The sequence below is a fragment of the Stylophora pistillata genome, chromosome 1, assembly GCF_964205215.1.
Source record: "Stylophora pistillata chromosome 1, jaStyPist1.2, whole genome shotgun sequence".
Taxonomy (NCBI): Eukaryota; Metazoa; Cnidaria; class Anthozoa; order Scleractinia; family Pocilloporidae; genus Stylophora; species Stylophora pistillata.
In genome coordinates this window covers 28593633-28606612 of record NC_142519.1, presented here as the reverse complement: position 1 = coordinate 28606612, position 12980 = coordinate 28593633, and the positions used below count along the sequence as shown (strand labels likewise).

General features: G+C 39.8%; 1 protein-coding gene and 1 long non-coding RNA gene across 2 annotated transcripts; one reads left to right on the top strand and one right to left on the bottom strand.

The window, feature by feature from the left end:
• Positions 1-209: 209 nt before the first annotated feature.
• On the top strand, positions 210-3189 carry LOC148741977 (uncharacterized; the record flags this gene model as incomplete). Its single annotated transcript, XM_088741143.1, has 2 exons — positions 210-783; positions 1847-3189. Coding segments are annotated over 2 exons (1005 nt in total), but the record flags the coding sequence as incomplete, so codon positions are not given.
• A 41-nt stretch (positions 3190-3230) lies between these two features.
• LOC148741976 (uncharacterized) lies at positions 3231-6726 on the bottom strand. Its single transcript, XR_015994221.1, has 4 exons — positions 6251-6726; positions 5883-6020; positions 3595-3718; positions 3231-3468 (listed from the first exon to the last, which is right to left on the bottom strand). It is a non-coding gene; the product is annotated as an uncharacterized LOC148741976 (long non-coding RNA).
• Between the last annotated feature and the right edge of the window lie 6254 nt (positions 6727-12980).

Below are 12980 nucleotides of genomic sequence, written 5' to 3'. Positions count from 1 at the left end.
TCTGGTTTTTATTTGGGGCCCTTGTTGCTCTTGTTTATTTTGATTTAGAGCCCTTGTTGCTCTGGTTTTTATTTGGGGCCCTTGTTGCTCCTGTTTATTTTGAATTAGAGCTCCCTTTTTTTTCTCTCGTCACAGGCTATTGCGGCGACACTGTGTCAGCCATGCCCATTCCCAAAAAAAAAAAAAAAAAACAATATACTGTATTTTGAATCTTTAGTGTTAGTTCCAGGTACTTGTTGTCCCCCTTTTCTGTAGATGCCTCCTCGTCGTTCACAGCGATCCAAGCAGCCCTCTGCTCAGGCCTTGAAGGCCTTGGTCTCCTACCCTCTGCATCGTGTCAGGAGACAGAGTTTGGGTCGCAATGGCAGCGCATCATCTTCCACCCATCACCCTCCATTCTTCATGAATCTTTGGCAGCACAACCTGGGTCACGAGCAGCAACCTTGTCCCCTGTGCAATCCCAGCCACCTCCTGCAGCTACAGCTCAGCTCGCTGTGTTAACTTCCCCTGTAACGGATCAGCTGGTGTCACGGGTGACAGATGAAGTGACCAAGCGGTTGCAGCCATTCCTTTCAAATTTGCGCTTAATTGTCCAGCAAGCACAAAGTCCCCCCTCCACATCATCTCAAGCACCTCCGGTTTCACTCTCTGTGGAACACTTTACTTCCTTCCAGCCATCTGGACACAACATCCAGCACGTCCAAGGACATGCTGCCATCCAAGATACAGTCGAGGTACCTGCTGTTCACGATGGCGTCCAGTCTGTTCTAGCCTCCCTGTCAGGTGAGCAGAATTTGCCCCCGGGAACACAGCATCCCAATGATCTTTTCCTGTCTGTTAACCTACCAATCGATGCACGGATCCCAGGTAAGATTCGGAGCAGAATCATTCAAAATGAATTTGTTGATTTTGGCTCCCTTCTTGTTCATCCAGCTTTTGAGGACAAATTTCGCATCACACTCCAACCCTCCCAGGAAGGCTCTTCCCCATCGTTAGCTCTTGAGCCAGTAAACAAAGCTAAACGTATTACATCAATAGATGTTTGGCTCCAAGCTTTTCATGTTTATGTGGGTATTTTTACAGCACAGTATCCCCATGAGGCTACCGGGCTCATGAAGTATGGGGCTACTATTCAAGATCTGGCTGCTAGGGGGCATAATTGGCGTTATTATGATGAAAACTTCCGTTTTTTGCACCAGTCTGAGGCCACCTCTCTTCCCTGGGGATTTGTACAGTGGAAATTGTGGTTGAAGTCTCAGACTAATGCCAGCAAATCCATTCCAGCAACCAGCCTTGGTAAGAACTTTGATATCCCTCGGGGTTATTGTTTCAAGTTTCATAAAGGGGTTTATTGCTCAGGATGCTCCTTTAAGCACTCATGTGCTAAATGTGATGGTCCACATCGGGCTATAAATTGTAATTTTCGTGCCTTTAGCAAAGTACACGCTTCCACATTGTCCAAGCAACGCAGCAATAACACCCCTAGCAGCCGGATCACTCCTCAACCTGCTTCCTCGGGAGCTTCCAACACCCGTCCGCAGTGATCGTTTGCAATTTTTTCTTTCTGGGTATATCCCTTCCATAGTAGAGCTTTTATCCAATGGTTTTAATTATGGCTTTCCCTTGTACTATGAAGGACCGCAAGACTCTTCATGTGCTAAAAGCCTACTTTCTGCAATCCAATATCCTGAGGCAGTTGATGCCAAACTAGATAAATTGCTGCTCATCGTATTGCAGGCCCCTATTCCTCTCCACCTTTTCCCCATTTTCGTATATCTCCACTGGGTTTGGTTCCTAAAAAGACAGGGTGAATTCGGTTTGATTCATCACCTTTCTTTCCCTCAAGGTTCATCATTGAATGATGGCATTTCTTCAGAATTTACTAGCGTATCCTATGCTACGGTTGAAGATGCCATTCATATCATCGGAACTGTTGGCCACGGCTGTTTTATGGCCAAAACAGATATTAAGAATGCTTTTCGAATCATTCCTATTCAACCCCAAGATTACAACCTTTTGGGGATTTGTGGGAGAGGAGTTTATTATTATGACCGCTGTATGCCGATGGGGTGTTCAAGCTCTTACAAAACGTTTGAAATTTTTTCTTCTGCCATAGAATGGATTGCCCAAAAGAAATTGCATATCGATCACATTTTGCACCTGCTGGATGATTTTCTCATTGTCTCTCCTCCTCCTACAAGGGACATCGTTTTTGAATTGGCGCTGCTTCTCATGCCGCAGATGAGGGGTTATCCGATGCTCAAATCCGCCTCTTAGGGCGATGGAAATCTAATGCATTTCTTAAATATATTAGAACACCTAATCTTTGCTCTTAAATCTGTTATTTTCTCACCATCCAGCGGGTGCAATTGCCTCAGTTTACTATTTTCTTCCACCTGCAGTATTAGGTAGTAGGGGTGGTTCTTACTTTTGGTGTAGCCCACAATATTCTTTCTTCTTACTTGAGGAAGGAACGTTCATGTAAATTGTCCATTAACACAGGACTATCCATTGTTGATATGGGGCATTAGCTAGCATGGGTAGCTCTTGCCTTGGGTTGGCATTGTGTCCAATACATCGAGGAAGTTAAGTAAAGCGTTTAAGCCTTATTTCACATATTTTGTTTAGTATCCTACTGTTGCTCTGGGGCATTAGCTAGCATGGGCGGCTCTTGCCTGGGGTCGGCATTGTGTCAAATACACCGAGGACGTTAAGTGAGGCGTTTGAGCCTTATTCCACATATTTAGTTTAGTATCCAACTGTTGATCTGGGGCATTAGCTAGCATGGGCGGCTCTTGCCTTAGCTCGGCATTATCTTGATTACATTCGACAGTCTATTTAAAGGTCTAAGTCTCCTTATACTTCTTTTTTCTTATCCTAATGTTGATCCAGGGCAGTAGCTCGCATGGGTGGCCCTTGCTTGGGGTTGGGCACTTACTAGCTTACCTTCAGATAGTCTATTCAATGGCATAATGGCTGACTATTGTGATTCCGAGCATTAGCTTGCATGGGCGGCTCTTGCTTCTGTGCTGCGCTTGCCTGGGGTGGGGCGGCATGTGTGCGGTCACATGCTTTGGCGTTTTCAGTGCCCTCACCTTTACTGGGCCAAACTTTGTATCAAGGATTTGATTGAACAGTAATTTTAAATAAATGCGGCTATGGGATTTTGCCCATAGCCATTTACTCCAATTATTGATTGGTTATAATTTTTCCCAGTAAACATAGCTCAGGCAAGGCAGCATATATGGCTTGTTCATATAATTTATAAGGGAGAAAAGGCATAAAGAACAGTTTTAAACGTTCTTGATCAAAATGGGTCCATGGAAATGTCCATATAGAATCCATTCACGAATACAAAACAGAATCAAACAGTCCTGACCAAAACGGGTACATGGAGTCATCTTCGGTCTTGTGTTCAGGTCACATATCCGCCTTAAAGTAGCCTATTGGTTATTCCTCACTCTAGTTCTGAAAAGTTGACAAATTTGAAAAAAATAAACGGTTAAGAATAGCCTCCATTTGCATGCAGCTATATTGTTCAGGAAATTTTTAGAATGTTTCTTTTAAGAGAAAAGAAACAAACGCTGATCTTACTTTTAGTTTCTGTAGTTCTTATTCCATCAGGAGATTCCTTTCAGTGATACAGAAGAAAAGTTATTATCCTCAGAGGACGTTGCGCAGTAGAATTGCCCATTGATGCGCGAAAGTTTAGAGTGATCTGAAAAAAGAGGAAAAGAAACCACATTTGTCCTATTCAAAGTATTAGTCGGCATCGATTGTTTTCCACACAAAAACGTTCTTTTACATCACTTTTAAGCTGCTGGTAAGGTAATAATCAAAAATGACTAAATTTCCTAAACAACTTGCACCTAGTATCGCCTTCTATTAAGTTGAACCATGGTCTTCTACCACTTCAGCTTGAAGGGCTTTTTCGACGAGTGCTACAAATTTCGTCACTTGCCTTCCTTTTCTGACAGCGCTGATAGACAGCTCAGGATATCGTCTCCAGTGAAATGGGGAAAACTTATGCCACGCAAAGAAAAAAGCTAGATGAGCATATTTACTCCCCATCATATTAGAAAAGTGAAGACGTAGTCTGATCGTACAGGTGAGTGTAGTCCTGAGAAGGACTGTTGTCGGTGGTAGTGACTGACGTTTCGACAACCTGTGCGGAAGTCATCATCAGAGTCAAGTGAATGATTGTTGTCAGTATAATGTTCTTATTCCAGTTCGTGTGAAATGATCGGTTGGTTTTGCCGTGATGTTATTCGCTGTAAGACTCAAGTGACGTAAGTTGGTCGTGATTGGTCTGTTTCGATCTGTCGGTAAAGTTAGGTCGTTCTTTTTCGGTCGTTTGTGATGTTTATGTCGTGAATGAGTCGTTTTTATGGAGCGGGTAGTTGTTGACATCTGTTTAGGGGAGTCTGTTCTAAGTTAGTAAACCAGCTTTCCAGAGTCAGTCGTTGAAAATAGTCAGTGCTGTAGGTTAGGCATTGCGCAGAGTCCCAGTCAATGTTGTGGTTGGTAAGTCGATGGTGTTCAGCAATGTGATTGCTGACATCACCTTTGCTCGTCGCCCGTCTGTGTTGAGTCAGTCTTGTTGTGAGGTTTCTGCCAGTCTCACCGATGTAGGAGGCTTGGCGGTCGGAACAATTGATCTTATAAATCGTTCCCTGTCTGTTCCTCGGTTCGTCTTTGTCTTTAACGTTGGTTAGTAACTGACGTAGTGTGGTGATGGGTTTGTGGGCGACGCGGATATTGAAGGGTAGTAAGATGCGTGAGATGTTTTCAGACATGCCTTTTATGTACGGTATGGTTGCTGTAGTCGTAGGGGTTGCGGTGTCGTTTGTTGCGGTAGTGGTAGTGGGTCGGTGAGTGTTTCGTCGGATGAAGTCGTTGTTGTAGTTGTTCTTCGTAAAAACACGGTGAAGGTATTTGTTCTCGTCGGATAAGCTGTCTGTCGAGTCACATACTAGCTGTGCGCGTCGTGTTAAAGTTCTGATAGTTGTGGCTTTGTGTGATGTTTCGGTAGTGGTAGTGGGTCGCTGAAATTGTCGTCGAAATTGACGCATTCCACAACCACCTCAACGAACAAAACCCTGACATACAGTTTACCAGAGAAGTCGAAGAAAATGGCAAACTTCCTTTTCTAGACTGCCTGGTAAGCCACAACGACAACTCATTACGAACGACAGTTTACAGGAAACCGACACACACCGACAGATTACTAGACGAGTCATCCTATCACGACAGATCACGACATAAACATCACAAACGACCGAAAAAGAACGACCTAACTTTACCAACAGATCGAAACAGACCAATCACGACCGACTTACGTCACTTGAGTCTTACAGCCAATAACATCACGGCAAAACCAACCGATCATTTCACACGAACTGGAATAAGAACATTCTACTGACAACAATCATTCACTTGACTCTGATGATGACTTCCGCACAGGTTGTCGAAACGTCAGTCACTACCACCGACAACAGTCCTTCTCAGGACTACACTCACCCGGACGATCAGACTACACCTTCACACGTTACCCCCGGGTTCAAGCCATTTACTGCATATTAGAAATAATAATAACAAAAAAAAAGAACTAAAATTTATCTTTTGGCTTTGGGCTGAGTGTGTTTAAACCATTTCACAATTCTTAAACAAGGCAATTATTAGCATGTAAATTAAGTCCAGAAAAATTAAAGTAAATGAAGTCCAAAAAAAATACATCATAAATTAATAGATACATTTCAAAGAGATATTTATCACAAGGGACACGAACATGTAAACACAAATTTATGGTTTATTAGAAGTGTAATCAAAAGTGGTCATAGTTACGTTTCAAAGTTGTTGAACCACGATATTGAGTAAAATACCTCTCTACAGCCTCCTCCCACGATTGACAGCCAACCTTTGAATTAAAAACTGAACTGTAGTAATTCCTCCATTCAGTTGTCTTCTGTCCACCAAATTCATCTTTTAAAATGGAATGGCAGAGCTTAACCTTAAAAAATCTAACAGAAATGGTTAATTATACTTTGGCTGATACTGGTTTTATTAAAAAATATGGCAGTAAAGTTTTATTGAATGAGAAGGCTAAAGAAAGATTTGTATCCTATTAAAATAAGACAACAACGTTAATAAATATCAGAAATATTATGAAGACAAAAATAACTTTCTTTCTTCCTGTGTAATTGGACCGCACAAGAGGACTAGAACACATGAAATGAGACAAATTGCTTACTCTTGATCTTGATAAGCCATGTCATGATGGAAGCGGTCCATCTGGTTGTACTTGAACGCAAGTTTAAGCATGTCTTTCTTCGGCATCTCTATAAAATAATCCATAATTTCGTGATCAGAACTTGGAAGTGTTACTAAAAAGGGTCATTAAAAAATATTGATATGATAAATGATGCTTCCTATTTCATAGCCAAATCTCCTGTGCGGAGAAAAAGCTCTGGCTTGACTAATCTGTAAGAAAATGACCCCCGCGTACTTATACTTGATAATCTCCTAATCTTCCGTCTGCAGAACCTGCGTGGCCGCTCTTCAGTGGTTGCCATTAATCACCTCCAACTTCTTTGAGTCAAGTTTGTCCTCTTTGAATTCTTTTGGTGTCGACACGCCTTTTATTATTGCCAACAGTGGCTTTAGACCAAAAGAGACCTCGTTATCTTTAAATTATGTCACGAGGATTTCACGAACACTCAATCGACATTCCGGGGCTTTCAGGCTTGATACGAGAATTATTCGATGCCCCGTGTAGAAAAGAATTAATTCAGCGCTAACTTATTATTTCTTTAGGAACCAACGCTTGCTTAAGACTTCGCGAAATTTTAATAACAGGAGATAACTTGGAATATTGAAACTTCGCATATATAAGGGAATCAGCAATTTCGAATTCCCGCTGAATGAAAACTTTACAGTAATCACTCCCGTAGAGATATAGCGTAGCATGGCTGTAACGAATCCCCTACAATCTCATCTCCAGTGTACGAGATAAAGTCAAATGAAAAAGAATCCTCAGAGTACACGAGAAATTAACGAAACAGTCGAATTGAAGATAATCTTAAGAGAGCACTAGATAGTGAAAAACAATCAAACTACTAAACATACTAAAGAAACAATCCATTGAAAGAGAATCCTCAGTCTACGGAACCGGCAAACTTAAGAGAACCCTCGGAATACGCGAGATAGTCACAAAACAATCTAATGAAAGAGAATCCTTACAATGTTCAAGATACTAACGAAAGAATGGAACTAAAGGAATCCTCAGAGTGTACATGATACTAAGAAAACAATCCAATGAAAGTGAATCCCCAGAGAGCAGAAGATACTAACGAAACAATCCGATGAAAGAGAATCCTCGGAGTACGAGATATGTCAAAAAACCAATCGAACTAGAGAGAATCCACAGAGGGAGCGAGATACCAGCTAAAAAATCAAACTAAGAGAATCGTTAAAGTGCACGAGATATTAATGAAACAATCGGGCTAAAGATAATCCTAAGAGTGCAGAAGATACTAACGAAACAATCCGATGAACAAGATACTTAACAAACGGTTACTTAGATACTGAGATACTTAACAAACTTAGATACTTAACAAACTTAGATACTTAACATACTTAGATACTTAACAAACAATCCAATGAAAGAGAATCATTCGAGAGCAGAAGATACTAAAGAAACAATCAAACTAAAGGGAATGCTCAGAGTGCACGAGATAAAAATAATGGTAATTGCATTGTGTGAAGTGAAATTTGTATAGGTAATCAATGGTAATTACACTGTGCGAAGTGCAATTTGTATAGGTAATCACATGATTTCGAGTGCAATTTGGAATAAATAAGCACGAGTAAATTTTTTCAAAGACTAACAAAATTGCCTGAGCCCGTAGGGCGAGTGCAATTTGTGGTCTTTGAAAAAATTTACAAGTGCTTATTTATTCCAAATTGCACGAGAAAATCATGTGATTATCTATTAATAATATACATGAAAAAATACGAGGTGGCTTCTCATAACTACGCAGAAGAAAAGTGCGTGCATCACATGCAAAAATAATTTATTCAAACCCTGCAAGTGACATTGACCATGACATTGACTTGACATTGACAGTGACCAATCATTCTGACCAATTAGAATGTCTGGTTTGTTTCTTTCTTTGCACTGAATTAACCCTCTTCTGCACTGAATTAACTCTCTTCTGCACTGAATTAACTCTCTTCTGCACTGAATTAACTGAAAACTACATTCATCTTAACCAATCAGAACTGAGAAATTTTTTCATGTATATTATTATGTCTGAAATTATACGCGTGATGTCGAAAAGTTTGATTTGAAATCATAAATATGATTTCAGACAAAAACTGCACAGCATGAAGTTCAATTACCACTTAGTTATATTTTTTTGAAATCACAAAATTCATTCAATCAAATACCGGCTTTTTTAATCCGTGGAATTGTTTTATTGATCCAGTATTGAGCTGGTTTGTAAAAAGTTGCATAAGTTGTCTTTAATGTTCCTGCAATTTAATTGGTTTCTACAATAAAATCCCTTCAAATCTGATTGGTTTGTGGTGCTTAAGTCATACTGTCTCATTGGCTGGCAAAAGATGCGATTTACAGATCAAAAGGTACGATTCCTGAATAAACTGCACCGATGTGAGCTAATCCCTTTTGCAAGGATCACCAGTAATTTCAAAATGGCCGTAATAAAGAAAACAATCGAACTAAAGTGAATATTTAGAGAGCGCGAAGTATTAACAAAACAATCGGACTAAAAAGAACCCTAAGAGTGAGTGAGACACTAACGAAACATCGGAAATTCTCAGAGTGCGCGAGAAATTAATGAAACAATAAAACTAAGGAGAATCCTAGGTGTGCGCGAGATACTAGTGTATCTTCAGAGATTGTGATATACGCAAGAAACGATCATGAGACAAGATCTTCAGGGTGCAAGAGATCTTTGCGAAACAATCGAACTATAAAAAATCCGAGCAGTGCGCAAGATATTGACGCAACAATTGAACCAAAGAGAATCCACAGTAAATGCAAGATACTAACGAAACCATTGACCTAATGAGAATTTAAAGAGTGCGCGAGATACTGAAGAAACAATCAAACAAAAACTACTAGTCTCTGCGGAGTTGTATTGTTATCGCTATTGTTTTCATTGAACAAAGACTGAATGCATAATTAATGTATGGGGTTATATGGTACTCTTACCGAATGCTACAACATCCGAACAACAACAGACGAACAACATCCGCCATCTTAGATTTTCTAAAGGTTACTTTGTATATTTTGAAATGAAATGTCCCCTTTGTTAACAACGCATATTGCGGGCTCACAACATTCCGTACTTTTCCGACGCTCTCATTCGGCTTTGCTCACGGAGTGATTTAACACCTTCAGGGGTGTCTCGCGTGCAAGCGATGTAGCGCGTCCGGTTTAAACTGTAGATATCTAAACTCCATATCAAATTAAAGCTTATAGGACTGGCTATCAGACTGTACAAAAAATTTTGATAAAAAAATAAATTGTCGAATTTTTCACGACTTCTAAATGGGAGCACCCGAATCACCTTTTGAACGTAAACTGTTAAAGCGAATTTTGTTTTTCGCTTATTTAATGTGTTCCTCCGTTTCCGGGGCCAAAGCTCTAAAAAAACGTGTCTGCGATTTGCCATATTAAATTTCAGTGAAAAGTTACAGAACATTTTTGAAATAGGATTTAAAAAAATGTGGAGTGGTCGTACAAAAATCGCTCTTGGAAAAAAAGTATTTAGAAATGAAAATTTCGGAGACGAGTTTTTGTTGTTTATATGTAAAACTAGCTACTGTCAAATTTGATAGCAATCGAACAAATTCCCTTTGACTTGTAGCTCTTAAAAGGCGATTCGGGCGCTCGCATTTAGAAGTCATAAAAAATTCGACAATTAATTTTTTTCAAAATTTTTGGTATAGTCTGATAGCCAGTCCTATCAGCTTTAATTTGATATAGGAGTTTAGATATCTACAGTTTAAACCGGACGCGCTACGTCGCTTGCACGCGAGACACCCCTGAAGGTGCAAGGTAACCTTAAAATGAGCAGTGACATACACAGTGATCGGGAAGATCTATTTCAAATACTGTCTGTACGTACAACCGCGACTGAGGACGAGGTTTTAGAATTCTTGAGGGCTTAGAAAAAAAAATATGCCGATGAGAAGTAGTTTTTTCCGCTTTGCCGCTTCCTAGCCACATTGGTTTGTCGAAAGACAAAGTGACAATGTCACTGGTGTCAGAATATCTACCTTTGGAACCATAAATAGCAGCAGCAATAACATCCCTTGATGGAAACTATCTTTTTAATGCTGTTTCCTTAGCTATGGTGGGTGACGAGACACAAATGAGTCCTCTGCGTTTGCTTGTGGCTGTTGAGCTCCTCCTGAACTGTGAATTCTATATACAGCACACAAGATTAACTTTGTTTTTCTCGGCCCAGCATCAAGAAGAAAAAGAATGGCTCCTATCTTTTTGGTCTTGCAATTGGCGACCACTTAGGAAAATTTAAGAGCCAGATGGCTCGTTGAAAAAAAAGTTAATTTCGTGCCCTGTGCGGATGCCTATCAATGCACGAGATCCCAACGAAACGCTCCAGCCAATAAAAAAGAATGGTCTGACGAGACAATCAAACGAAAGAAAATCCTCGGAGTGCAAGAGATATAAATAAAACAATCGAACTAACGTGAATCCCTAGAGAGCGTGAGATGTTAACGAAAGAGTCAGACTTAAGTGAACCCTAAGAGCGCGCGAGATACCAACAAAACGATCGAACTAAAGAGAATCCTTAGAGTGACAGGCGCGTAGCGTGGTCATTTTTTCAAGTACGCACAAGTACATATGATCTAGAAACTTAAGTAAACTGAGCGAAAATACTGCGTTCTTTATTTCTTGTTCGAAATAGTTGTGTGAATACAAGCAAAGAACAAAGCGTCTTGCCCTAATTCTGAGCAAACTTGGCGCAAACACAACATTGTTTTCAAAATTGTCTGTTCACTTCAAGTTCGCACGTGCGTATATGCGTATAGGAACGCGCCTGAGTGAGCGAGATATCAACGAAACAATGAACTTAAGGGAATCCCAAGAGCACCCGTTACTACAGAAACAATCCAGTTAAAAAGAATACTCAGAGTGCGCGAGAAATTAACGAAACAATTCAATAAAAGAGAATCCTCAGAGTGCACAAGATACTAAGAAAACAAACTAACTAGAGAGAACCCTATGGGTGTGTGATCAAGGTACTGACAAACCAATTATAGAAAATACTCAAAGTGCGCAATTTACTAAATCAATTGAACTAGAGAGAACTCTAAGACTGCGAGATACTAACGAAACAATCCAAAGAGAATAATCAGAGTGCGCGAGATATTGACGAAAGAAGTAAACTGACGAAAATCCAAAGAGTGCGCGAGATGCTGACGAAAGACTTGAACTGAAGAGAGTACACAAAATGCGCGGGATAATAATTAAGGCGGCGAAATACGAGATACAAAAACCTTCAACTTGGCGCGCAACATTGTTTCGTTGCAAGTTTTGGTCGATGTTTCTCGTTTTTCACCTTACGTGATCAACTTGTCTCTCAACAAAAACATTTGTTGCAGGCTGAAGGAATTTGTTGCTCAAAGTTGACCCACGCTCTACTTTTCGCAACAAATTTCTTCAACCTGCAACAAATGTTTTTATTGCGAGACAAGTTGATCAAGCAAGGTGAAAAACGAGAAACATCGACCAACACTTGCAACGAAACAATGTTGCGCACCAAGTTGAGGGTTTTTGTATCTCGTATTTCGCCGCCTTAACGAAAGAATTGGACTAATAAGGGAATCCAAAGTGTGCGCGAGATAGTAACGACACAATCGAATGAAAAAGAATATGCAAAACGCGTGAGATACTAACGAATGATTTGAACTCTGGAGAATCCAAAGTGCGCGTGAGATACTGAGAAAAAAATTAATGAGAAATAATATAAAGAATACGCATGAAACTAATCATATAAAGTAGTTGTAAATAGTCTTAGTTTTTAACTTGTCATACTCATTTAATGATTTTCCGTGTTAAAATAAAGCCTTACTACTACTACTACTACTACTACTACTACTACTACTACTACTACTACCAATACTACTACTACTACTACTTACGAAGGATGATTACAACTTACTATTATTATTATTATTATTATTATTATTACTTACGCAAAATTTTGACAAAACAACCACATGAAAGGGAATATAAAAAGCGCAAGATACAAACGAAAGATTTCAACTGAAAAGAATCCAAAGAGTGCTCTAGATATTAACGAAAGAATTGAATCGAAAAGAATCCAAACAGTGTCCGAGATACTAAAGAAAGAATTGAACTGAGGAGCATCCAAAGAAAGCGCACGATAATAATGAAAGAATTGAACTAAAGAGAATCCAAAGAGTACGCGAGATACTGACGAGACAATTGAGCTGAAGAGATTCCAAACAGTGCGGATATACTAAAGAAAGAATTAAACTGAAGAGATTCCAAACAGTGCGGATATACTAAAGAAAGAATTAAACTGAAGAGATTCCAAACAGTGCGGATATACTAAAGAAAGAATTAAACTGAAGAGATTCCAAACAGTGCGGATATACTAAAGAAAGAATTAAAATGAAGAGATTCCAAACAGTGCGCAAGATACTAAAGAAAGAATTAAACTGAAGGGATTCCAAAAAGTGCACGAGATACTAAAGAGAGAATTGAACTGAAGCGATTTCAAACAGTGCGCGAGACACTGACAAAACAATTTAACTAAAGAGAATCCAAAGAGTGCGCGAGATACTGACGAAAGAGTTGAACTGAAGAGATACCAAACAGTGTGCGAGATACTGACGAAAGAACTGAACTGGAGAGATTCCAAACAGTGGGCAAGATACCGACGAAACAATTGAACTAAAGA